The sequence below is a fragment of the Rhipicephalus sanguineus genome, chromosome 9 (assembly GCF_013339695.2).
Source record: "Rhipicephalus sanguineus isolate Rsan-2018 chromosome 9, BIME_Rsan_1.4, whole genome shotgun sequence".
In the NCBI taxonomy this organism is placed as follows: Eukaryota; Metazoa; Arthropoda; class Arachnida; order Ixodida; family Ixodidae; genus Rhipicephalus; species Rhipicephalus sanguineus.
In genome coordinates this window covers 7,583,079-7,609,208 of record NC_051184.2, presented here as the reverse complement: position 1 = coordinate 7,609,208, position 26,130 = coordinate 7,583,079, and the positions used below count along the sequence as shown (strand labels likewise).

The window sequence follows — 26,130 nt, the reverse complement described above, 5'->3', positions numbered from 1 at the left end:
ACTGGTGGAGGTGCTGGAGCCTGCAACCCGATGCAGGAAAGCCTTATTCGGACACGTACCCCCAGTCCGGAGACTCAGCCTCTCGTCACGACTCCAGTACACCGATTCAGCCGGCGCCTCCTAGGCCTAAGTCCGGAGTTCTCGACTGTTCCTCATCTTCCCAGCATGGCCGCTCCTACAACATCAGCGGATCTCCTTCCTTCCCAGGTGACTCTTGAGCATCCTCACGTGCCTGAAATCTTCCGTGGGGAAGCGTATGAGGATGTCGAGGACTGGCTCGAACAGTTCGAACGGGTCGCTGTGGTGAATCGCTGGAGCGAACAACAGAAGCTTGGCCGTGCCTATTTCGCGATGGAAAATAGCGCTCGCACATGGTACGAGAACCGGGAGCCTACTTTCCAAACTTGGGCCAATTTCCGCCACAAGCTCCTCGAAACGTTCCAGAGCTCGGATCGGCGGGATCACGCACAGCAGCTGATCGAAGCCCGCGTGCAAAAACCCAACGAAACCGTTGCCATGTTCGCAGAGGACATGACGCGTCTGTTTCGCCGAGCTGACCCTGACATGCCCGAGTCGAAGAAGGTGCGTCATCTGATGCGGGGCGTCAAGGAACCGCTGTTCGCGGGCCTTGTACGAAATCCGCCGACAACAGTCGACGAATTTATAAAGGAGGCGACTGTTATTGAGCGGGCACTGCAGCAACGATGCCGCCACTTGGACCGCCTGCCCAACCACACGCCAATGAGTGCTGCGGCTCAGAACGCTGCCGTTGGCGAAAGTTCCCTGCGACAAATGATCCGGGAAATACTGCGTGAGGAGCTTCGGGCCCTCGGCGTTCCTTCTACCGAGCCGCCAGTTGCTTCTGTCGCTGAAATCGTGCGCCAGGAGTTGCGGCAAGCCTTTACATCGCCCGCGCCATGTCCTGAGCCGCGTCCGTTCAGCTATGCTGATGTGGTCCGTCGTCCTCCACCTTCACCTGAGGCAACGCCCTTCCAGCCACCGCCCGCTCCCGTGCCTTGGTGGCAACGGGATTCTGCGAGACGACCACCAGTTCGCAGAACCGACTTGTGGCGCACGGCTGACCGTCGACCCCTTTGCTTCCACTGTGGGGAACCAGGCCACATTTCACGCTACTGCCGTCATCGAGATGCTGGATTTGGCAACTTTTCACGCCCCGCTTCTTTTCGCTTTGAAGACCGTCGCGCCCACGATGGTGACCGCTTGTCGACCAGCCAAGTACCTTCACCGAGTCGTCGTTGGCAATCTCCGTCACCTGTGCGTCACACTTCCCCGAACCGCCAGAGCTACGCTGACGTTACCAGAGGCCGTTCCCCGAGCCCACGCCGGGGAAACTAACTGCTGCGACCTCCGGGGGCAAGGTTGCCAATCGTCGAGACGCCGAAAAGTCCCCCCTACCGCCGCAAGAAGACGATATGACGACGACGACGAATACTAATGCCGATGACGTCGTACGGGCCGATCTCAGTGTTCTCATAGACGGACACCACGTGACAGCACTGGTTGACACAGGCGCTGACTTCTCGATTATGCGGCAAGAGCTCGCCAACCGCCTTCGGAAGGTCAAGACGCCGTGGACAGGGCCGCACATAAGAAGTGCTGGGGGTCAGCTAATGACTCCAACGGGTAAATGCACCGCTCGGCTCATAATCGGCGATTCCAGCTTCGTTGCCACTTTTGTCCTTCTACCAGAATGCTGTAAAGAGCTCATTTTGGGTATGGATTTTCTGCGAGAGTACGACGCTGTCATCAACATTCCGGACCGTATGGTGACGTTTTCCGCACATCCGTATGTCGACACCACCACGGATACCACTGACGACCGACACGTGCGTTTGCGAGTATCCGACGATGTGACGCTCCCGCCGAGATCCTGCTGCCTTGTGTCCGTATCATGTGAGCAGCCGTGTCATAAGGATGTGATAGCGGAGCAAATAGCTACGCTATTGCTTACGCAAGGTGTTTCCGTCGCGAGAGGCGTTCTGGCACTAGCTGGTGGGCAGGCAGAAGTACTCCTCACCAACTTCAGCAACGAGCGGCGTCACATCCAGAAGGGTACCGCGATTGCCTACTACGACGACATCGACCAAACGAGGGATTGTTTCGCTTTGCAACCTCACGACGCGACCACGCCTGCCTCGACGCCTTTGTCTGTCGACGTCAGCTCTACTCTGTCACCCTCTGATAGGCAGCGCCTACTGGAACTGATACACCAGTTCGAAGATTGTTTTTCGTGTACATCGAAGGTCAGGCAAACACCATTGACCAAGCACCGAATAGTTGTTGAAGATAACACGAGACCGATCCGACAAAATCCCTACCGTGTGGCTCCGAAAGAACGCGAGGAGATTCAAAAGCAAGTACAGAAGATGCTCCAGGATGACGTCATACAGCCTTCAAAAAGTCCTTGGGCATCCCCCGTGGTATTGGTTAAAAAGAAAGACGGCAGCTTGCGCTTCTGTATAGATTACCGCAAGTTAAACCAAGTCACGAAGAAAGACGTCTACCCGCTGCCACGTATAGACGATTCTCTGGATAGACTGCGGCATGCACGCTATTTCTCATCAATGGACCTACGAAGCGGCTATTGGCAGATAGAGGTCGACGAGCGCGATCGTGAGAAAACTGCCTTCGTGACGCCCGACGGTCTTTATGAATTTAAAGTCCTTCCATTCGGGTTATGCTCAGCGCCAGCCACTTTTCAGCGATTGATGGATACCGTGCTATCAGGCCTGAAATGGCAAACATGCTTGGTATATCTAGACGACGTTATTGTCTTTTCAGCTACATTTGAAGAACATCTAAGCCGGTTATTCACAGTTCTCCAAGCTATACGTTCGGCTGGCCTCACGTTAAAACCAGAAAAATGTCATTTTGGCTTCAGTGAGCTTTCCTTCCTCGGCCACGTCGTAAGTCACGAGGGTGTTCGACCTGACCCAGCCAAAATAGACGCCGTTGCAAACTTTCCTGCACCACACGACAAAAAAGCAGTGAGGCGCTTCTTAGGACTATGTGCCTATTACCGACGATTCATCGCGGACTTTTCATCTATTGCGGCACCTTTGACACGACTCACACGAGAGGATGTTCCCTTTCTTTGGGGAGAAAAGGAACAAATGGCATTTACCGACTTACGTCAACGCCTCCAAACGCCTCCAGTTCTTGCGCACTTTGACCAAGAAGCGCCAACAGCACTGCACACCGACGCCAGCAATGTAGGCCTGGGCGCCGTACTGGTACAGTGGCAAGATGGCACTGAAAAAGTGATAGCCTATGCCAGCAGAGCTCTCTCTCGCACCGAGGAGAACTACTCGACTACCGAGAAAGAATGTCTCGCTGTGGTGTGGGCAGTTATCAAATTTCGACCATATTTGTACGGGCGCTCATTCAAGGTCGTCAGCGATCACCATTCGCTCTGCTGGCTCACTAACCTGAAAGACCCATCTGGCCGTTTGGCGCGCTGGAGCCTTCGGCTTCAAGAATTTGATATGAGCATAACTTATAAATCCGGAAAGAGACATACTGACGCCGACTGCCTCTCGCGGTCGCCCGTTGAGCCTGCCGCTGTTGATGACGAATCCATGGACGCCGCATTCTTGGGAGTCGTCAACACGGCTACTATTTCACAAGAGCAGCGCAGCGACCTAGAGCTGCTTCCGCTCATCGATTTCTTGGAAGGACGACGTAAAGACGTGCCGCGAATTTTTGCCAGAGGACTGCCGTCTTTTTGTTTACGGAACGACGTTCTCTACAAGAAGAACTTTTCTCCAACCGGCAGCGCGTACTTGCTCGTCGTGCCTTCATCACTGCGAAAAGAAATTTTAGAAGCCTGCCATGACGAGGCCACTTCCGGTCACCTAGGCTACACCCGAACGTTGTCCCGACTGCGACGAAAATACTACTGGCCCAAACTACCTGCTGCTGTGAAACATCACGTCCAGACTTGTGCTGACTGCCAAAGACGCAAAGCGCCACCCGGTAAACCAGCGGGCCTATTACATTCTGTTGAAGTACCAGCACGGCCATTCGCCCAAATTGGAATGGATTTCCTGGGCCCATTCCCAACTTCTACTGCAGGGAACCGATGGATCATTGTCGCCACTGATTACCTCTCTCGCTACGCGGAGACTAAAGCTATGCAGAGGTGCACAGCAGCAGAAGCGGCTCACTTCTTCATCGAAAACGTCGTCCTTCGGCACGGCGCCCCAACAGTGGTCATCACAGACAGAGGAACTGCCTTCACGGCGGAACTTTTGGAGTCGGTTCTCAGGCTCAGTGGTACAGCTCACCGGAGAACAACTGCGTACCATCCCCAAACAAACGGACTAACGGAGCGCCTTAATAAGACCCTCGCAGACATGCTCTCCATGTACATCGACACGGAACATAAAACCTGGGACGAAATCTTGCCTTACGTGACCTTCGCCTATAATACAGCTCGACAGGAAACTACTGGAATGACACCGTTCAGTTTAATCCATGGTCGCGAGGTCACGACAACGTTGGACGCTATGCTGCCGCACGAGGGTGACGACATTGATACCGACGCTGAAGAATTTACTCAGCGCGCCGAGGAAGCCAGACAGCTCGCCCGCGTACGCATTGGTCATCAGCAACATAAAGATGCGAAACGGTACGACCTGCGACACAGATTCGTTACCTACACACCAGGCGACAAGGTATGGGTCTGGATCCCAATACGTCGACGCGGACTTTCTGAAAAACTGCTGAGACGCTACTTTGGTCCATACAGAGTCATCCGACGCTTGAACGACGTGAACTACGAGGTCGTTCCCGACAGTGATTGCTGTTCCAGTCGCCGGAAGCATTCACCCGAAGTCGTGCATGTCGTGCGGATGAAACCGTACCTGTCCAGCTAACTCTGGTTGGGTTCCAGTGCATATGTGCGCGCTTTTCTAAGTAGAGCGCCTAGGCTGTGCATCGGGACGATGCCTCTTTCGGAGGGAGGCAAATGCCACGTGCGTGCTATGAGAAAGACGAAGACGACAGCGCAAAGGCCCATACGCGTTATACAGGAGCCATAAAGAACAAAGAAGAAGAACTCGCTGGCGCGCGGTATTAAAAAGACCGACCCGCTGTTATTCTCTCTATCTTGGCGTTACGACCTCTCTCTTGACGTCGCGACAATATAATGAATACGAATATCAAGAATTATCAGTTACCACAAAGTGAATGTGGAATAGTATTGCCATTAAAACAGTGTTACGAATATACATTTACCAAGAATTATCAGCTATAATGAAACTATTTTCATGTCAGATGGACTTTGTCGTAACAAGGTTTGGCTGTACGTGTTTGTGGCAGACAGGAACCTTTTTTTTATAATATGACATGTACGATTATGAATGACTAGATTTTCGAACTTCACCGGTTTAACTAGACTGCACCACAATGCACTGAAAGCAGCAGCACTACTCACATTTATACGGATGGGGTCAGACTCTAGCACCTCGTCTGCGCTGTCATGAAGGTCAGGATCACAAGGAAGACCAAAGCAGCAGACATCCCTCGACATGACCAGCCTAGAGTAACGGTACAAGGCTGCCAATGTCAGCTTGTGCACTTGGCCAGAAGGTGAGCAGCACTCGTTGCAAACTGGAAGCCCCGTCAGCGCCATGGTGAGGTAGCGAATGAACCCACTAACGAAGTCACCGGCAGTCTGCCCACAGCTGCCTGCGTCTCCTTGAGACTTGACGCAGCTCAGTGCTCCTGTTGAACTGTGGCTGCTAGACAAATATTGCTGGAAAGCCCGCTTGAAGCATGACATGCAAACTTGGGAAGCCTTGGTAACAGTATCGCACAATAGATCTTCCTTTCGTGCCCATGCACACAGCAGGTCAAATGCTGCATCTTGTGATGAACGACCAGAGCTATGCTGATTTATCTTTGCAGACAACAAGTTCCGTGGCACCGTCTTGCCTGTTGACTGTGCACAACTTCGATCTTTCAAAAGCAGTAGCAGGCTGTCTGCAATGCACCATGGAAGACCCAAGCTATGCTCCTTAAACTGCTCATCGCTGCAGGTTACCATGTACCAGGCAGATGCCATCTCCAGCAGTGTTTGTTGTGTTGGCTGGCTATGACCTCGCTGAGAGACTGCTTCGACATCTACGACAAACTGCTTCTGCATCGCTTCAGTGAGCTCCCGATATTGTTTAGAAACCAAGGTTTCCACACTGGTTTTGTCCTGTTTGCTCTTGTTGTAACGTGAGACACTGTTAATGACCCCTGCTACCACTTCAGCTTCACTCTCAATGCCATACTGATTCATGATCCTCATCATCATGTCTTCATAGATATCACGGGCATTCTCTGCAGCGTGCCGGTGCTTTTGCCATCCTGGGTAATCAAACAGGGCACTGTGAAAATCAGCCGCAGTATACGCATGGTAAGTGTTGCTGATCAGTGTCTTGTTTAGGCGGTAGAGTTCTCCCAGTACCCTCTTAGACCTGTACACTGGTTTAATTCCCCTCTTGTTCATGAAATCAGGGTACTTCTGAACACGTTCAGACCGAGTGAGTTCAGCGTTGATGCCAGTCTTTGCGAAGTCGAGGCAGGTAGAGATTTTCTTGGCAAGTTCGAGACAGGTGTAAGAGAAAATGCCATCTGGAAGCTGGTCAGCCCAGGCCAGGTGCGCATTGGACATGATGCCTACACTGTCGTTAAGGATGTACTTGCAGAGGAACTGAATGATGTCATCGTCCTGCACAGTGCCAAACACAAAAATACCGGTTAAAGTGGAAGTAAAGAGCAGGACATGCAAAGGGCCTCCTTCGGAAGCTGTGCATCACAGGTGACTGAAATTAGACCAACACTAATGGACAAGCATGCAAAATAATGCAAAAGGCATACGAGGCAGTGATAGCTGGCATCAGGTTTTGGATACACAAAGCCGCTGTCTCTCAGCTCCCCAATACGTCTTCATATCCTTTGCCACAAATAGATAAGATGAACTACCAGTTTTCACCAAAATTGCATGAACACTAGAAAATGCCACCCTTTCAGCGCCTGCACTTCATTAAATTTTCACCTCACAACCCAGGTGGTCTTGAGCATTTCCCTTTGACCCAGTGTATCATCTATAACTGTGCACCGATCTCGTGTTACACTACCAGCCTACACCAAATCCATCACTGGCCACCTATTGTCGATAAATCAAGTTTGCTGTTAAACTTGTGCTAGCTTTTATCTGCAAATACAGAGGACAACAGCTTCGGCTTTTTAAGCACGAAAATGCAGGGACAGTAAACAGTGCCTGCGAAAATCTGGTGCTCAGCAGGTAACCTAATGGGGAAGTTATACCCGTGTCACACGGGAACTTTTGAAAGACCATCCAATCGATGGCCGTCGAAACGCTACAACTCTATCGACTCGCTGGAGTTGTCGCGCCGCTACACGGTAGTTTTGAACGGCCGTTGAGTGGTTCAGACATTTTTAGCAAAAACTGCGTGGTGCTGAGTCTCTTTATTTTCATATTCGTGTCACCCAAAGTTAAATAATATAAATTCACTTAAAAGCACAAATATGTCTGTTGTTTTTGTTTAAACATTTTAATAAATTGTTTATTCGTAGTTATGAATACATATTTAACTTGAGCAGCGAAACTGTAGCGAGCAATACACAGCCAGATGGCACAATGAAGACAAGCACGTGGCTGTTGTTGAGAGTATGTGCAGTTCGCACATTTCAAGTGGCAAAAATACTTTAATAAATAATTCATAACACTCACATATACTCCTTCAAAGCATACTGGTTAGATGTTTTCTAATCGTGAGTACGAGCACACTGTGAATGAGAGGGCACGTTCGCACTGTTTCCGCTTCCGTTGCTCAATGGCTATCGAAGTTTCGCTAGCGTTGTCGGGTGCTCCACAGACTCGATTGATAATGGACTCGATGGCCTTCGAAATGACCAGTGTAGCAGCTTGTACTTGACCACTGAGTCAATAGAGTATCGGTCGGAAGGCCTTCCAAACGCCCGTGTGACACGCGTATTAGTCACCTCGCAGTATGCCACTGTGACTGGGCCACATCCCACGGTTGGGCAACACATGAAAATGCAAACATAAGGAAGCATATTCGGGGATCACTGGCCAGGTTTCCAGTCGAGGGAGCTCCAACGGAAGTGTCACTGAACACCATGGGCTCCCTGTTTGGCCCTGGAAAGAAGAGGTCTTGTTCCCAGATCACGATGTACTCGTCTCCATCAAGGTCTGAACCTGCACACACGTGAAGGGAAGAACTAAGAGATTAACAGACGCCAAGCGAAATGTTGCAGATGCTCACAAGCACGGTTAACTCTTTCGTTACCACGCCTATTCAAATCGATCACCGGTGATCGACGAAAAAAGCTGCCGATTTCGACGCGTTAAAATTTTTTCCCGTGCATGCTGCAGCATCTCTCGTTTAGTTCTGGGACTGCTCTTCTACAATCCGTTTAAATTTTTCCGCTCTGACGACGTTGCGATTTTTGACCGAGTTTTTCGCAAACGAATGCGCATGTGTTACTGGAAAAGGGGGCGTGGCTGCCACACTCGGGAAAAAAATTCGCTGCTCATGTTTGTGCTCCGTTATTATCAACATTTTGGTATCAAACGATTCCTAAGAAGTCAATTATGAAATTGTGCCGTCAGTTTTGCGAGGTAATAAACTTTGGCTGTGATAATTACATGAAAACGACACCTGCTACTCATTAGCAAGCTTTGCTTCCGAGTTTGCGCAATATTATTGAAATACAGCTCGTTTCTGAAGGTCTGTCGCCTCTCTAACTTGTTGATCTGGCCTTTTTAGCCAGTTTGCAGCAGTTTTGGTTTCGTTTCTCTTTATCTACGTGAGAGGGGCGCATCGGGTGTTAGCGTCGGCGCGCGCGGCAATCTCTCGGCCGCTCCCATGGCGTCGTCAACCCGCGGGGCTGCGTCGCGGGAAAAACGCTCCGCTCGAAAGCGTGCTCAACCCGCTCATGAATTTAGTGAAGCTGAGTCGAGCTATGAGTCCCAAGACGACACCAGCTCATCTTCAAGCGCTTCTTCAAGCCAGCCGGGCCATCCTCAGCTGTGTACCGGTAAGTTTCGTTTTCGGCCTTGAGCGGTCTCGTCCGTCGGAAGCGTTTATCTGCCAATCTCGGTACACGACCTTTGAGATGTCCTGGTTATCTGCAGGATACGCACAGAGCTTGGACAGGATGTGCTGCCGCCGGCAGCCAGAAAGCTTCAATTTTCACCAAGAAGGCCGCCCGGCGCATCTCAGCCCGGCACACCAGAGCAGCGCAAAACGTTTCACGACGGCGCGCGATTTTTTTTTTCCTGTTTTCAGAGAAACTCTTCAGAGAAGCTCAGAGAAACTAATTTTGACCAGCTATCCTTCCGGTTGGAGCTCGCTCAACAGCTTCTCGAGGTGGATGCGGATGATGTTCCACGAGTGGAGCCACCGCCAAAAAAAGTGCAGCACCACCCCGAAAAGGTGCCGAAAAGGAAAAACTGCCGCAAGTGCCATGAGGAACGCAAAATTGAAAAAGAAAACGAACGTTCTTTGTGAAACCTGTGGCGTCCACCTGTGCTTCACAAAAACCAGAAACTGCTTCACCGCATGGCACGAGCGGCCATGCTCGTGCCATGCGGTGGCCATTTTGATGCGGTAACGAAAGAGTTAAACCTTGATATGACTGGCTTAAGTGTCCCAAAATCCTTGATACAATAAAGTGAATAACTATTAGTTCCATACTAACAAAGTATAAAACACCACGTAATTTTAACCTAAATGCAGTAGACTCTTGTTAAAAGGAACCAGAAGGGACCATGAAATTATGTTCCAAAGGCTGCAGAATTCAAGTACGAAACCAATCATACTGCACGCAGTTGCTCTATTTAAGCAGCAATTCTGTCCAAGAGATTTCCGTTTACTGAGAGTCTCCTGTATAATGAAACATGCCTTAGAAGAACAGAGCGTTGGGCGAGTTGGTATTCCATTGTGAATGGCATCTGCACAAAAAAACAGGGACACGAAAAAAAAAAGCCACGAGACAAGCGCAGACTCTGTGCCTAGAAGCGGAGAAAAAAGAGAACATGTGGGAACCCTAGTGCATTGTACTACGCGCTCCGTACAGCATAGCTCCGTATTCCGTGCCGCATGTGCCTTGTGTCAGCATCCGATCTGGCCTTTTTGCTCATAGCATGTGGCAAACGAGATGCATCAGTGGCCATATGCGTGGTACAGTTAAGCACACACCTCTTTCACTTATCTTCCAAATGATCTTGATTGTTCCGAAAATGGGTGTCCCCGCTTGGTTAGGGATATCGCAGTGCTCGCTCTTTATGATCCCAAAGTCGAAGCTCAGTGATATTCTCTGAAAGAAATTATCAATTACCAGCGAAGGCAATCGAAACTAACAGATGTTTTTACTACAAATAACCACGCTTTCAATTAATCCAAAACTTAGATGAATTTTGCATTTAAGTAACCTACCAATTTTTTAGTGCTACTCACTCTTATTTGCAGCACCACTACCAACGATATGGTTGCTCTGTGATAAAAAAAACTAACAGCACTTTTTTCAAACCAATTGTTTTTCCAAGTGCACCTTCTTGGGAGCACCATCATCACACAAATTTTTAATCGACCTCGAACTTTTGACCAGTTCGTCGGAAGTTTTGGGAAAGAAAAAGCTTTGGAATTCTCGCACCACACAATGGATAACCTTCTCTAACCTTCTCTGCTAACCTTCTCAAAAATCAAGGGTGCCACTAATACACAGATAATTTTGAAATGTATAATTTTGGAGATCTTTTAAACAAAGTCTTGGTGCGGCTCTTATACCGGTATGGCCATTGAACAGGTACATACGGCTTAAACATTGCAGTAATGGGGTAGTGAGACATTTCTGAAGTCGCACGAACCGTTTCTCCAACTACTACATTTTTGTAAATTGTTTCATGTCAATAAATACAATTCAATTCAATTCAGTTCAACCTTACTGCACACATTCCACACATAAAGTGATCCCACTTTCAATCACACGCAAGTGTTGTCAAGACATACCAGCCATCTCGTTGGGGTGAGGCCGGGGACCTTTGGCTGGAAACACAATGCAGTCCCTGATGTGGTGCAAAGCAGGCACATCAACTGCCTCAAACTTGCGCACATCACCAGGGTGCAGGCAGGGGCACTTGGTCACCAGCACAGTACCTGGTGAGCAGTCACAGTTCATGATCAAGCACTATATAGTGTACACTGAAACAACTACAGCTTGCAAGTTAACTAGAATGGCTCTGTGAATACTCTAGAACTGCAAATGTTGAATCAAATAGCTGTCATTACTAAGCACGAATATTTTTCGAATAGTTTACAAATATTTTCAAAATGTCCACTCCACTGAAATAAACGATAAATTGGTGCAAAAGTATGACATATTTTACCACTGCAAATACACTATTATAAGCATAAAACATGAGTTGTTACTTAACTAGACGTCAGCCCTTGCGCCTGTGTCTATCTTTATGTGTCCGTTTCGTCATTGTTTTTTTTGTGCGCCACCATAACCTATGATACGAGTGGTTACATGGTGCAGGCAGCTTTTGCATGCTGCTTATTCATTCCCAATTCTCCATTAGTGCTTGTAATGCTAGAATTATGAATACTAGATTGTTAAAATAAATTTGTATTATTTATTAAAATGGCTGCTCAATATCAGAAAATTATTCAACAAGTACTCACCATTCGATTCAGTTCAATTCTGGCATTATTCAATTCATGCTTGATTCACTGTCGAAAAATCTCTATTTGCTAGCGAGCACCGCTGCTCACTAGCATATACATGCATGTTGTGGACTGTAAGTGATTGTTATACCTTAAATATACCAGTACTAGTATACTGAAATGGTATTTTTCAATGTGCTTTGCAGCATCTCTTCAAAAATTGCAAACCACTGCATGGAGCATTGCCAATAGCATGAGAGATGTTCAAGCGGAACAACTTCTGATTGTGTACACACGGCAGCAAAAGTTCATGGGACGTGAGCTCCACTGAAAATTTGGAACACTGTTCTGTTAACGCATGATGCTTCTAATCTAGCAGCTAACTGTACATGTCGCAAGTACTACAGGCTGTAAGATTTATTTGGAGATTATTTTCCCATAAAAAGTGGAAATATAGCTTTCTTCGAAATTCCTCATGCCGCAATGTTTTGTTGGAGGGTGCACACAAGTTTAACCTCATCCCTTCCAACAGTGCCACAGCTACTACCATTATGCGAGGAGTTTAAAATGTACAAAAAACACATTCTCTGTGCAAAAAACACGCAAGAAAATGTGTTCAGCACACAAAGGATGGATGCCAGTCTTCGTCCTTTGTTTTTCGCTGCATCCTGCCCTAATACGCATTGGCAAAATTATGTTCCCTAAGGCCAGTAACCAACTAGCCCAACTTAGTCTTAACTTTGCAGTGCCTCACCGTGTGAAGTACATAGAATCGGTCACATACCCGTCAGCACTTGGGTGCCACCTGAGTGGTTGTTACCAGAGTCTGGTGTTCCATTCTGGAGGTCAATGCCCAAATGTGTGTACTGGACAAACACTTGACCATACTCAAGGGTGCTAGTCTCATCAAGGACACCCAACATGTTACGGCCCTTCTCTGAAGGAATGGCAATTCGACTCTTTTCTTTGAGCCCCACTGAAAAGACAAGCATACAAGCCCAAAATTACTTTCTTTGTGGAGAGGTGGAGAAGGGTGCAGTGGAAAAGGGGGGGGGGGGTTAAAACAGAACAACACTTTTAAGGGATCACTACAGACTCTCAAACAGAGACTTGAACTTACAAGCATTTGCTCTTTTAAAGGGAGGCTGAAGCGACACAGAAGTCAGTTTAGGCAGATAAATTATTTTGGAGAACTCTATTTTTGGATTTCGTGCAAAAACTGCACCCTCAGCACTTGAACAGATTTCAAAGTCTTGTTAGCATTTCTGCCACATTGGCTCAATGAAATTTTCAGAACTTTGCTACATTAAGTTTCCAGGTTCCTTAGAACACAATTTAATTCATTTTCACCATTAAATAATAATGCAGCTCCTAGCAGGTGCCGCCAACAGTATTTTTCTTTTCACGCATTTTCTCGCACATGAAGTGCCTTCTTGCAGCAAGAGTGTTCGAGTCAAAATTGTGCCGATATGACATGAATTGAAGGCAGTGGAAACATAAGTATGTGCATTATTTAGCCCTAAATTAGCGAAAACAAGCGGACAATGAAGCCAAGGAAGGTATTGGAGATGTTAATTGCACTGTTTTAAGTGTATTGTAGTCATTTTGATATAGATGTGAAGAAAGTAAAGTGGATGAATAGACAACTTGCCACCAGCAGGGACCGAATCTGCAACCTTCGGATCGAAGGCTGCAGGTTGTCTGCTGGTTTTTTTAAGGTTGTGTCAAACAAAAGAAACAAGCCCTCAAAATTTCCTTCCTTCATTTGCCCTAAATGTCACATTTCAATCCAGGAGCCCCGAACATGGGAACTTGCCGAGTAAGCTCTCGTAGACAGCCAGTATCATGGCGCGAATGAGTGGCTCCCGACTCAGGGACATCCCGTTTGCAAGCAGCTTGGCAAAAGGCAGGCTGGTGTTTGCGTAGGTGCCAAGCGCCCTCAAAGCCGCACCGTCATTGACAAGGGCATCACAGAGCTGAAGCAGCATGTTCTGCTGCAAGTGCAAGAACACCCGCCGGGGAACATCCAGCTGCTCCAGAATGGTGATCAAAGGGCGGTTCAGAAACACCGATGCTGCGAAAAGCAATGGATTAGATTATAACTCGTCCAGCCACAACCAAGTATTCGCTTAAGCAGAATACATAGCGCAGAAATGAACACAGGAGTGAAGACGACAAGACAAGCGCTAACTTTCAAGAAAACTTTATAGCAGATCGTGCGCATACTTTTAAGCACAATATCTGAAACTGCAAAAAAAAATTATGGCAGCTTCACACTAGTGGTGCCAAGCCTGAAGGAAGAGCAGAGCTGTGTGGCCTTCCTTGTCTCTCTTTTTTTTTTCTTTATTATATTTCTTTATCTTTCTTTCTGTTGCTTGTATGTTTTTTTTTGTATCTGTTGCTTTCTATTTCTTTCTTTCTCTCTCTATTTCTTTCTCTTTCTCACTCTTTCTATCTTTATTTCTCTTTCTTCCCTCTCTTTCTTTGTTTCTCTTTATTTCTCTGTCTTTCTCTGCTTTTTCTATCTCTTTTTCATGTCCGTTTCTTTCTCTTCCTATCTTTCCCTCTGTTTCTTTGTTTCTCTTTCATTTTCTTTCGGTCTGTTTCTTTCTATTTCTCATCTCTCTATCTTTTTATTCCCTTTATTTCTCTCTCCCTATCTCTCTCTCTCTCTCTTTCACGTCCTCCACTTCGCCAAGCAGAGTTTTCGTTTAAACAGACACTAAAGAGAAAAACGATTTTTCTTATATTAGTAAATTACTCTTTCACAATACCAAAAACGTCACGCTTGCTGCGATATGATGCTTGGTAAGCGAGAAAACACGCAAAAAGAAAATGCGGATGGCAACTCCACCTTGAAATTCCAGCACCAAAGGCTGAGACATCATAGATTTTGACGGCGTCTACTAGGCCCTATGTACGTAGTTCCTAATTGGCAAAAAATGACCTACATCGTCCTCCAAGGGCAGCTTAGACTTAACATACCAAGCTTCAGAAAATTTTGAGCCAATGTCACCAAAAAACGAAAAATACACTTGGAAATCCGTGACGTCACGTGTGGAGATTCCGGCGTGAAATTTAAAACTGATACTTTGACCTTGATTTTCTCCTCTATTAATAAACCTGTGGTGGTGAGATGAACGACATTATGGTTCTCAGAGTACAATTTATCTATCTAAACCGACTCATTGTTACACTTCAGTGTCCCTTTAGCACTCGCAGCCTGCTGAGCTCGGTAGTGGGGCTTGCCCAATTCCGGTGGCACATACCCACCTGTGGTTTCTGCGGACACCAAAGTTTTTACGGCTGGCTTAAGCAGCTCCGTTGTTAACAAGGAAAAGTACAGGCTACAGAAAAGAGAAAGAAACGCCACGCGTGAAATATGCCAAGCAATAGTCGAAGCGTTTGAAATGGCTCAGGCAGGTGATGAGTGTGCAAGTATGCCATCAATAGCATTATCAAAGGAGCTTGGAATTTTTGGCATAGTTCACATGTGGCACTTTTTCTCTTTTCTGCAGCCTGTACTTTTCATAGTATTTTGCAGTTACAGATATTGTTCTTATATCTCCTTCAGCGGCGGTGTGTACAATTGTACACATCAACTTCAGAGGCGCGACACGCACTGCGTGTTTTTTCAAGTGGCTTGAAGCGCGGTGTGCACATTCGTGAAGGCTTCCTGAGTGGACAACTAGCAGTCATTTAACTTCATTGTGCTGTGTATTGCTGCAGAGGATCACTTTGCTGGAGACACTACCATGTTCAACTAATTATGATGCATTTGTAGACAGTGCATCATAATTCACGCCAGAAGGGGATATACGCGCACTATCTGCAATAAAGTTCTGTTGAAAGTTACTGCTTGTCTCGTCATCTTCTTGTCCTGTGTCTTTGTTTCTGCACTATGTATTCTGCTTAAGTGATGACCAACACACCCAAACCCTATCCCTTCTGACGCAACCAAGTCGCCACGAAATATCTTTACATTGTGTTTGTGCAATGACAAATACTTGATCTCTGTAGATAAAAATTATCAAGAAAGAATAAATCCTCCTGTGAAGAAAGCAACAAATCCAGGTGAAGTCATGACAAGCTGCAGTATTTTCAACTGTTTCTTTAATTTTCCAGTATCACCTCAACCCACCCATTTAAAGGGACCCTGCAACACTTTTTGAGCATGGCCAGGAAATGCTGCCGATCTGTAGTCGAGGCATCTGAGAACACGTGAGCCAAACGTTACAGTGCAGCACGCGGCCTGGAATTTACAATGAATTCTCAAAGTCAGCTAAAAATCGCTCCATCTTCTCTCGACAAATGCCATAAACCCAATTGATGGTGCCAAAAACCCAAAGTCCTTGGCCATTGGCTTATTTGAGCATCGTGGGCTGCAGAGTTACCGCAGCTGCCGCGAAACGCCGCCACATGCCTGTGCACGCTCTTGCGATCACACTGAAAGTAAGCCGCGCGTTCGAAGAGAAAAAAGAAAAGGAAGTGCTGAAGGCCACGACGCAGCGCTGATGAACGGTTTCAGCTTCTTGCCCCCTTTTCATCCCCCCTCTGCGTAGCTTTCTGTGCGCTCACTAGCATGAAAGGAGAGAGATAGTGCTTAAAGTGCGCCGAAAATCCCCATAACTCCACTCGTACGTGACGGATTCTAAAAATTTTTGCAGCGGTTGATTCGTGAGGCAATGAGTTCCTTTAATGAAGCCATTCAATGATTACTTGGAAAAGTGTTTAGGGCCCCTTTAAGTGAACACATAGCTTCGGTGGACAAAAAGGCAAACTCTCCAGAAGAAACCTCAGCTACTGAAAAAGGCTTACATTTCCATTCATGCAAATGTTACTTATATAGCAAGATCTAATAAAAAATTCCCCTGCACTAAGAGAATGTAATAATATTGTACTACTGGGAACAAAAGTCCCACGGACAAAAAAATTTGCAAAAAGGCTCAATTCTTGCTCACCCTGAGAACTTAACTTCTACTTAAGAGTTCCAGCCTATAGCTGCTTTTGTTACTTGCACAGTTGTCCATTAAATTAAAAGTCACGCTTCACCCAAGCTGAAATTCGCATTAGCTGCAGAAACAACGTCCTGGAGACTTCTGACCACAGGAGTACAAAATACATATAAGCATATACATTCCCGTAAAACCATGATATTCCTTTCAGAGAAGAATCTATTAATCATTATATTGTAGCAACTTGTTCTGTACATCGTTTATAAAATGTGTTGCTGTGTACTTACAGGGAGCAGACACCTTGATAACCTCAATGCTGGCTGACGTGACACAGGCAAACTTGTTCATGCTTTTGCGCAGAATGAGCTTGTCGCCCTGCAGAGCATTGTTTGTACACAGCATGCCTTTGTAGCCTGCATAGCGAATCTGAATGGCAGATGGAACCTGTGCCATGTCCAGCTTTGCACAGACCTGGAAAGCAAGACAATGTTTTATGTTCTTCATGCCACCCAAATGCTGTTTTTTCATTGACCTTGTGCTCTTTTTCTGTGCCACATTGAAATTGTGTCCAGACATGCAAATCTATAGTGTATTGTGCGAGAATCAGTGAGGCACCTTGAAGGCTCAACTTCCATTTGATAATTTTGCACAGTGTGACAAAACGCAAATGTGTGACACTGAGTGATGGTCACAAACCAGTTGCTCCGTGTACATTGCCCATTCTCTCAGTTCTGAACTTTGGAACACCTTTCACAGAGCCATTTTATGCACATGTTTCCAATACATCACTGTCCCTGTACTAGTGAAGCAGGTCTTTTAACAGCGGAGCTGTTTAAAGGAGTACTGACACAAAGTTTTGAAGGCGAGATAACTTGTGGGATATATCTGTGTGAACACACACACATCATCTACAATATCAACAACTAATATAGCTTAGAACATATTTAAAATCAATTTTAAAGTGCGTGTCGCGCAATTGCACGCGAAATGCCCTACCTTGCAACACCGACACTAACTTGGTTTGAATGTAAACAACCACCAGCCACCTGCATCTGCCTGCATCACGACTGCAAGAGATTGTGTTGGCTGCCATGATCCCTACCAGTGTTCTCTCCAAGCAGACCAATTCAACGGAAAGAGGAGGCACCTCCTTTATTGACTTGCATGGGAGTACAAAGGCTGACATCCTTGCCTTGGCAGTGCAATTTTGGGGGGTCACACACATTTACAACATCCCAGAGGGGATTACAGCAGCACCTTTCCAGGGAAGCCTTCGTTGAAAATAGTTGTCGATGCGGTGCTCATATGCACGCGGTTTTGTGTGCTAACATGGCCTGCTATGTTTACGTGAAAACCACTCTAGGCCCCTCCTCATTCGACGCTCTCTGACACCGAAACTGCGACTGGACGCTATAAAACCGTCTTCAAATAATTAAATGTTGCGCGCTCGAGCAAACAAGCTTTCCAGGCATGATAAGTGGCTCGTTAGCTACTTACTGCAACAGAAAAAACAACACGTAAAATTTATGTGTCAGTGCTCCTTTAAGCTCGTCAGTTGGTCTGTGAGCCACGAGACCACCGGACTATGATTTGTGGCTCTATGGGCCCCACCATAGAGCACTGTTGATGTATATAGCGGAAAACAGCCTCCATGTATATATTTAACTCTGCATGCCATTGGGCAAACATTTTAAAAAAAAGCCACGAATCGAAAATGATCATCGTCATGAACCAGCGCGCGCTCTCTTCGTCCTCTTCCTCATCCTTATTGTCTTCTTCTGCGTCGCTCTCAGAACATGTGCTCTAATTTCTCTGACACGGGATTCAATAACTCTGATGAGTGAGACAAATACAGAGAGAGAGAAAGAGAAATAAAATAGAGAGAGAAGAAATTCTAGGGGGAAAAAATTTCTTCACGAGGCGAGATTCAAACTTGCATACCCGTGATCCGAAGGCAAGCATCTTAACCATTCGGCTATCCAGGCACTGCTAGCAAAGCATAACATAGCCTTGTGTAGCAAGGGGGTGGGAAAGGGAAGTGAGGATGAGGATAATGTGAGGGTGAGGAGGAGAAGCGTAGCATAAAATGTGAGAGGGAAATAAAGAGAACGAAAGTGAGAAAGAGAAAGGAGAAAAAGAGAGAGGAAGAAATAGTGAGCTAGAGAGGGATAAAGAAATAGAGAACGAGAGAAAGAGATAGAAAGGAAAAAAAAAAGAAAGATAGAAAGACTGAGAAAGAGGGAGAAATAGAGAGAGAGAAATAAATAAATATATATATAAACAGAGACAAAAAAGACATACACAAAAAACAGAGAGATTAGAGAAAAAGAAAGGAAATATTCGCAAAACTTAGCAAAACAGCAACAGCCAGGACCACATACGTGCCCATCAGCTCCGCTGTCTCTTTAGCATTGCGCCTCCAGAGCAAGCTATGCTCATTTCTTTTTCTCAGTTGAAACACACTTGCTCATTACCCCTTCAATTTATGCTAGTACAGCAAAATGGTGCACCTGGAAAAGCCTCATAACTACTGTTCCCAGTTTTTCTGTCATGGAAGCGTGCAAGTGACAATGCTTTTATCTTAGTTTATTTCTTCCCACATGTGGGCAAGGTGCCCACTCCAGCCACAGGCACTGTGTGGGGCTTTGAGTTTAATAGAGAGATCGCCATTAAAATTTCGGGATAAATATCTCAAATTACTGTGCAACTTCTGCAATTTCTAAAAAATGGCATGCCATAAATAGTCAGACTACAACAATCCCATACAAACTGCCCGCAGGTAAATAGCTCTTAAGTTAATTAACATGTTTATGTTAATCAGTCAATTTGATGTCATTTTAGCTGTGACAAAGTATTTCCGCCTCAATGTACAGTTTGGGTGTGAAAACAACAGGTGCCTGGCTGTCAGAAATTTTTATAGAAAATATATATTCTAAAAATGAAAGCATCCTGTATAGACAGGCAATGAAACCTTTAATGCAGTGTGAACAATGGACCTGTATAAGCTAAAAAAACGTTAAATGGGGATTTATAATTTGATCAGTAACCTTAATTTTTCAATTTATGCGGAAAAGGACCCACCTTTTTCATAAGAGACTCCGAGATCACCCCAATGCCATCTGAGAAAACGTAGCGCTTTCCGGATACGGGGTGCACGCCGCCCTCTATGTCTGGCGCATCCTCCATAGTCTCGCCATGAAGAGGTACAATGACAGACTCTTCTGTTGTCGAAAAACACTGACCCATTCGTGCTATCTTCTTGGCAACGCTGGGGATCTCACTGAAGTCCCCCATCCAAGCCCGTATGGACTCCACTGAATTTCCATGACAGTCCTGCAATATACAGTGCCAGTTTAGAATATAGATGGGTTTAGAATATCGATGTAAGTGACTGAACCATCTGTTAACTTGCTGCATTGCATGTATGTAAATAAAGGCAAAAATGAACATGGCCACAGGACATCTTACACGATTCAGCAGTTAAGCGATAAAATCACTGGCATGATTAGGAGGTTCGTAGAAACACCTCATTAACATTAGTAATGTGAAATATATTGTAGCAAGGTCGACAGCTGGGCTAGTTGGTAAGGTTCCATGATATTTTTAAGCAGCGCAAAAGACGAGACGACGGACAAGAAGTTGATCGTGTGTCAACTTCTTGTCCCTCGTCCCGCCTTTTGCACTGCTTAAAATATTATGGAAGTAATGTGAAACAGGGCAAGTTACAGAACTAGGCGAACAGCAAGAAACAACAAACATATACACTGACTAACAAGTGATTTCATTCAGAAAATAGATTTTATCTTGTGTTCTTTTTATTTGTTGTGTTAAAGGAGCCGTGCAACATTTTTTCAGCATGGTTAGAAAATGCTGCCAATGGGCAGTTGAGGCTCCTGACAACATGCGGGCACACGGCCTGCAATTTACAAAGAATTCTCAACATCAGCTAGAAATCGCTCGCTCTTCTATCGAAAAATGACTGCACCATAAACCCAAAGTCCACGGCCATTGGCTAATTTGAGCATCGTGAGCTGCTTAGTTACCGCAGCCACCATGACGTGCCCGCATGCACGCTCGCAATCACACTGAAAGTAAGCTACACGTTCAAAGAAAAAAAAAGAAAAAGTGTTCCAAGGTCATGACGTGCACTGACAAACAGACATAGCTTCTTGCCCCCTTGTCATCCCCCACCCCTGCGTAGCTTTCAGCGCGCTCGCTGGTATGAAAGGAGAGAGAAAGTGCTTAAAGCGTGCAACAAATCCCTGTAACTCCACTCGTACTTGACACATTCTAATAATTTTTGTGGCAGTCGATTCGTGAGGCAATAAACTCTTTTATTGAAGCCATTTGATGATTACTTGGAAAAGTGTTGCAGGGCCCCTTTAACACAGTTTGCATTTTGTAAAACAAGTAGCACTGCATAACTTCATTTAATTGTTTAAATAGAATAAGCTAAGTGTCAGCGCACATGCTTGTTGTTTCCCTCATTGTAGGCCCAGAAGATTGCAGCAATCTTTACAGCACAGCGAGCCTGCACTTTTTTTATCACTAGTACATATAGTGGAACAGCTGTTGATGAATTCTAATATTATGTACACTGAATGACCCGTAACATACTAGGTTTTAAGACTAGTCGTCATGCTTCTATGCTTGAGATGAATACTGACAGGAGACAGTTATCTTAACTGCAAGAAACAGTGGGAACCAATTGGACGAGACAGACTGGACAGTGCCCATCCAGTTTGTCTTTCTTGTCCCATTTGTTTGCGCTGTTTCTTGCAATGAAGCTGTACGAACGTACTACCAACGAGCTCAAGTTCAAACCCTATTAAAGTACATTTATCTTAAACTCCCTTGCTTGCAACTTTTGTAACTGTGGTCTCCAAACCCACGTGTCAACGACACTAGACCCTTTTCTCTACACCCTTTTCATCAGCCTCTCAAAATTCATGTTTGTCTTTCTTTTTCTTACATTTGCGTAGAGCCAGACACCATGGTCTCGAAGCTGGCTTACAGAGCTAGCCAGAAGCCTGAAGTGACGGTCACCAATCTTGATTCCATTACGCAAGAAGCCTCCCACAACTTCATTGAGCATCTCAAGCTTCTTGTCATGAGATCCCAGGGTGTGCGACAAAAGTTCAAAGTGGTCGTCACGGAACGAGACTCGAAGCGCATAATCCGCGTCAAATTTGCGAAGCACTCTGTTCTCGGCGTGCACGGCGGGTGGCAGGAAAAAGACGCGAGACGGTGTCACGAACAGTCGCCGTACGAGGCAGGAGCCCCTTGGCACAGCAGGGGGCAGATACGTCTTGCAGAGCTTTTTGAATAGCTCGGGCAAGACAGCAGCAAAGGTGACATTACTCCGATTTTCGAGAGCAGTGCAAATGCTGAACAAGGCTTCTTCCAGAGCCCCTTCGTTGTGAGCTGCATACCTTTCCAAGTCTTTGAAGAGAGTGTCTTGCTCATGCTTCTCTAACACCATCAGCTGCACAATAATGTCGTCACTCATTTGGATGAGGGAAGTGAGTGCATAGCAGCATCTAAACTGAAGCTTAGGCATTATCCTTGAGCACAACTCTTGTCGTAGCTCTTCAGCTTTACTGCCAACGGAATGAGTTTTCACAGGCACAAAGCTGAAGCGGGCTCTTCTGCATCTACGGCTTAGGCGACCGACAGTGCGCCGTGCCTTGTGCCTGTCATTGAAGCTCAGCCTGATGACAAAACAGCCGCCCACGTCACTGCTTTCCAGAACTAGGCCGCACTGCTTGCATCCAATCTTTAACGTTCTCTGGAAATCCATTTGATCTCGAGAGTTTGGTCTTTTGGCCTTCCAAACAGTGACAGAAGAACTCACACTGCCTTCTGCACGGTGAAACAAGGGAAGGGTGTGCACATGAAGAAATACATCTGCGGACCCACTGTCGGGATCGTGCACAACCACATTAAAAATGTTGTTGTAAGACATGCTAAGCCGGTAGACATCTGTTGTTGTGCAATGGTTCAATTCAATGAACACCTGCAAAGACCTCTCATCATGCCTGAATGTGCAGTCTATGTTGTAGCCTTTACCAGTGGAGTTACCGACTATGGCATGACGCTCGGCAAAGATGTCCAGGCCAACAAATGTGCCAAATGCTATGGAGTTCATCTTGATGCCTTCTTCAATGGCATACCAGCCATGCCAAAAGCCATTTTTGCGGTCAGGCTGCAGCCACTGCAAGTATCTAGACATCTGCTTGTCGCTGAGTCCCGTTGTGCACCACCGGCGAGCTATTTCTACACTCAAGCTCTCAATCTTATCTGCATTCATTCGTGAATGTAGATTAAGGCTAATTTCAACCAGCCACTTCTGGTCTTCCCACTCATGCTTGAGGATCTTCCGCGGTGGTTGAAGCTTAACGCTTTGTACCTGCTGCCATTCAAAGAACCGTTTGTATGCTGCCAGAAATTCCTGAACATCATCACCGGGCTTCTGAGTCCACACACAGGTGAAAGAAAGGCGACTACTCGGTGGAGAGGCCATCTTTAGATGGTGCCCGCTGCGGCTTTCAACTAGAAATACAAAGACAAACAGGCAATAAATTATGAAATCATACATTAAAATACAGGTACATAGACGTAGTTAAAACATTCAATAACCCAAAATTGTAAAGAACATAATCAGAATGGCAGGTGTTGATTCAATTTGGTTGAACACTTACGACAACCTCAGTTTTTAGTGCAGTGGGTCAAAAGTGAGTCAAATACAAGCGTGATATACGCCTGAGACAGGCGTGTCGTATATCATACCGTCCAGCTGTTGTGTTCTGTGCTACATGCCGAAATGCAATGCCAACACGCATACAGCTTTTGTCACCCCAAGTGATCAATACAACTTTCCTAAACAATCGATTCAATATTGCAAAAAGAAAAATGAAACGATGCCGCAAGAGTCAATGGTTTAACAAAGGAAAGTTTCCTCGTCAAGAAGTCTCCATTGCCGAAACGTTAGTCCTAAACAAGTCTATCACTACTCGTTTGTCGACCGCTTCAGCCAGGTCTCCATCGCCGAACCCTCACTGTTCGACACACATTTAGACATTCGGCATTTACACCTGCCTCGAACGACCCCGCGTCTAACTAACACCACTGTTTGGGACCAACAAAGCAACTACTTTATTAGCACGGCGCCAACCACGATAGCAAAAGCGAAACTTTACAATGGAACGTAGCATCGTATATGAACAAATCACCTTGCGCGTGCTAAGTTCGATCCGATTAACTCGCAGCACACAACTACTGCATAGAAAGTTTATCGAAGCCGTAACCATCGTGCAAGCACACCTTAGCTCAAACACGCCGCCTTGCACTTTCGAAGCCGCCGGGCCGCCGATCGAGTCGATTTGCCCATTTCACCGTAGCCCCACACACCGACGTAGTACGTGTTGCAGTCGCGCGCGGTCGCGCGCCAGTACAGAACCACGATATTCCAATTTCCACACAATATTCTCTTACTGACAGCGCTTAGTAATGATGATGTATAACTCAAGCCAATGTTATATTTGTACTAATGCGACATGGTACAACGATTAAATGAAACATACATACAAAAAAACATACGCTATCGTCGCTATCGTGCACCCAGCGCTGCTAGCGCCTCTAGCATCCTTTAGCGTCAAGGTGGTTCAGTTGGGTTAGTTTCGACATGGCCTCCGAGATTGCGCGGCGCCGCGCAATTTCGGAGGCCATGGTTTCGAATTTGTCCTTCGCAGCACGGAGCAAAATTCGAATGTTGTTTTTTTTTTCTTTATTTTGCCCAGTTTCCGAAAAATTTGTGACAAGGAAACATTGAAGAATTAGTATCTGTGCTCTTTACTGTACCCAGAGCACCACGCCCAGAGAGACTGAAATTCGCGACGTCACGCCGACATTCAGGTGCTAATTTTTGGCGCGACATTCAAAAATGTAAATTTCTCCATTCCTCACTTACATCCTCCCACGGTTTACGGAGAATTCATGACAGCAGCGTTGTAGAAGAATGATATCAGTGCTCTTGACTGTACCCACTAACTTTGAAATTCATGACGTCACACTGGTATTGAGGCGCTAAAATTTCGGCGCGAAATTAAAAAATGAAAATTTGATTTCAAATTAAATTTGTTTTCAGGCGCTATAAATCATATACTTACGTAGTGACAGTAAATATACAATAAGGAAATATCAATCGGTAGTAAACTCATTATACAAAAGCAGGACACCAAAAAAATTGAAAGCTCCAAGTGCAATACAAAATTTCTGGCAAACCGGCCAGTTCTCCATGCGCTTCGTGTTGTCCATTAATTCCAGCTGCTAGCCTTTTGGTTCGCTCGAGTGGGAGAGCTATCGCAGCGAAAAAGCGTCGCGGTCCGGGTTCGAACCCCGAAACCGGACGAAAATTTCGCGAACAAGAAGCATTTCTTTCTGAGAAATTCTTATATTTCCTTGTACCTTTGTGCTACAAAATGATGGATGTCAATTTACTCTTTCATAGCCTTGCTTCCTTTATTTTAGTTCTTGTAGCAATAAGTGCAGTCCGCGACTCTGCGACCCATATGCATACCGTATTTTTTTCGGTAAACGCCACGGTATTACTGTCGTTGTTGAAGCATCCCAATAAAATAACAGCTGGGTTTATACGCGCCAAAACCACGATATCATTACGAGAGACGTGATTAAAAGGACTGGTGGGGGCATCCGGATTAATTTAGACCACCTGGCGGGTTTCTTTCACGCACTGCACCTAAATCAAAGCACACGGGGGTTCTTTGCACTTCGCCCCCATCGGAATGCGGCCGCCGTGGCCTGGAATCGAACCCGAGCCCTCGAGCTTAATTAGCGACGAGACACTCATTATAAACATGAGTTGCATTCACGTAGTAATCTGTTAATTTTGAAACAAAGTTCGCGGTATGTCAACTTACCTCGATCGGAGCTGAGCGTCAGCGCTTGTAAACTGATCATACCCGCGGAGCCCGGCAACCCGTTGCTATCGCGCACTATGAACAGAGGACGGTCTCGACTCTTCAGACACTCTATTCCCCACCAGACGGCGAGGCCGGATGTCTAGCCGCCTCTGTTGATGTCTGAATCTCGTGCTGTAGATGCCAACTACATATCCCCCCCCCCCCTTTCCTTTTCGCACGGCCTGCTGTAGTGCTTGTATACGCCAACGTTCGATCGCCAGACGGTGCGTGGTGATGGTGAAATAAATCAAACACTCGCCAAGTGTACTCACTTTATCGAGTTTTATTTAACCCTGTTCCCTTCCTCGCCAGCAGGGGTTCTATTCAACTCTGATTATTTGTAAAACGGATATGCACTTTGCGGAGGAAGCGTTGTCGACGGACTTTGCTCAAAGCGTTCCTCTTACCGCCTGTTTTGACGGTCGGACCATGGTGGTTGGATTTACAATATAAAGGCGTTGATAC

General features: G+C 46.1%; 1 protein-coding gene across 1 annotated transcript in view; it reads right to left on the bottom strand.

The window, feature by feature from the left end:
* The window catches only part of LOC119404543 (uncharacterized), a 31,387-nt gene extending 5,724 nt beyond the window's left edge, over window positions 1-25,663 (bottom strand). The window contains exons 1-9 of the mRNA XM_037671080.2: window positions 25,624-25,663; window positions 21,657-23,236; window positions 19,766-20,017; window positions 16,972-17,155; window positions 13,546-13,803; window positions 12,514-12,705; window positions 11,073-11,219; window positions 8,133-8,257; window positions 5,459-6,742 (exon numbers count right to left, since the gene is read on the bottom strand). Of these exons, the coding sequence (XP_037527008.2) occupies window positions 5,459-6,742; window positions 8,133-8,257; window positions 11,073-11,219; window positions 12,514-12,705; window positions 13,546-13,803; window positions 16,972-17,155; window positions 19,766-20,017; window positions 21,657-23,236; window positions 25,624-25,663 (4,062 nt within the window). The remainder of the gene's footprint in view (window positions 1-5,458; window positions 6,743-8,132; window positions 8,258-11,072; window positions 11,220-12,513; window positions 12,706-13,545; window positions 13,804-16,971; window positions 17,156-19,765; window positions 20,018-21,656; window positions 23,237-25,623) is intronic.
* Window positions 25,664-26,130: the final 467 nt, after the last annotated feature.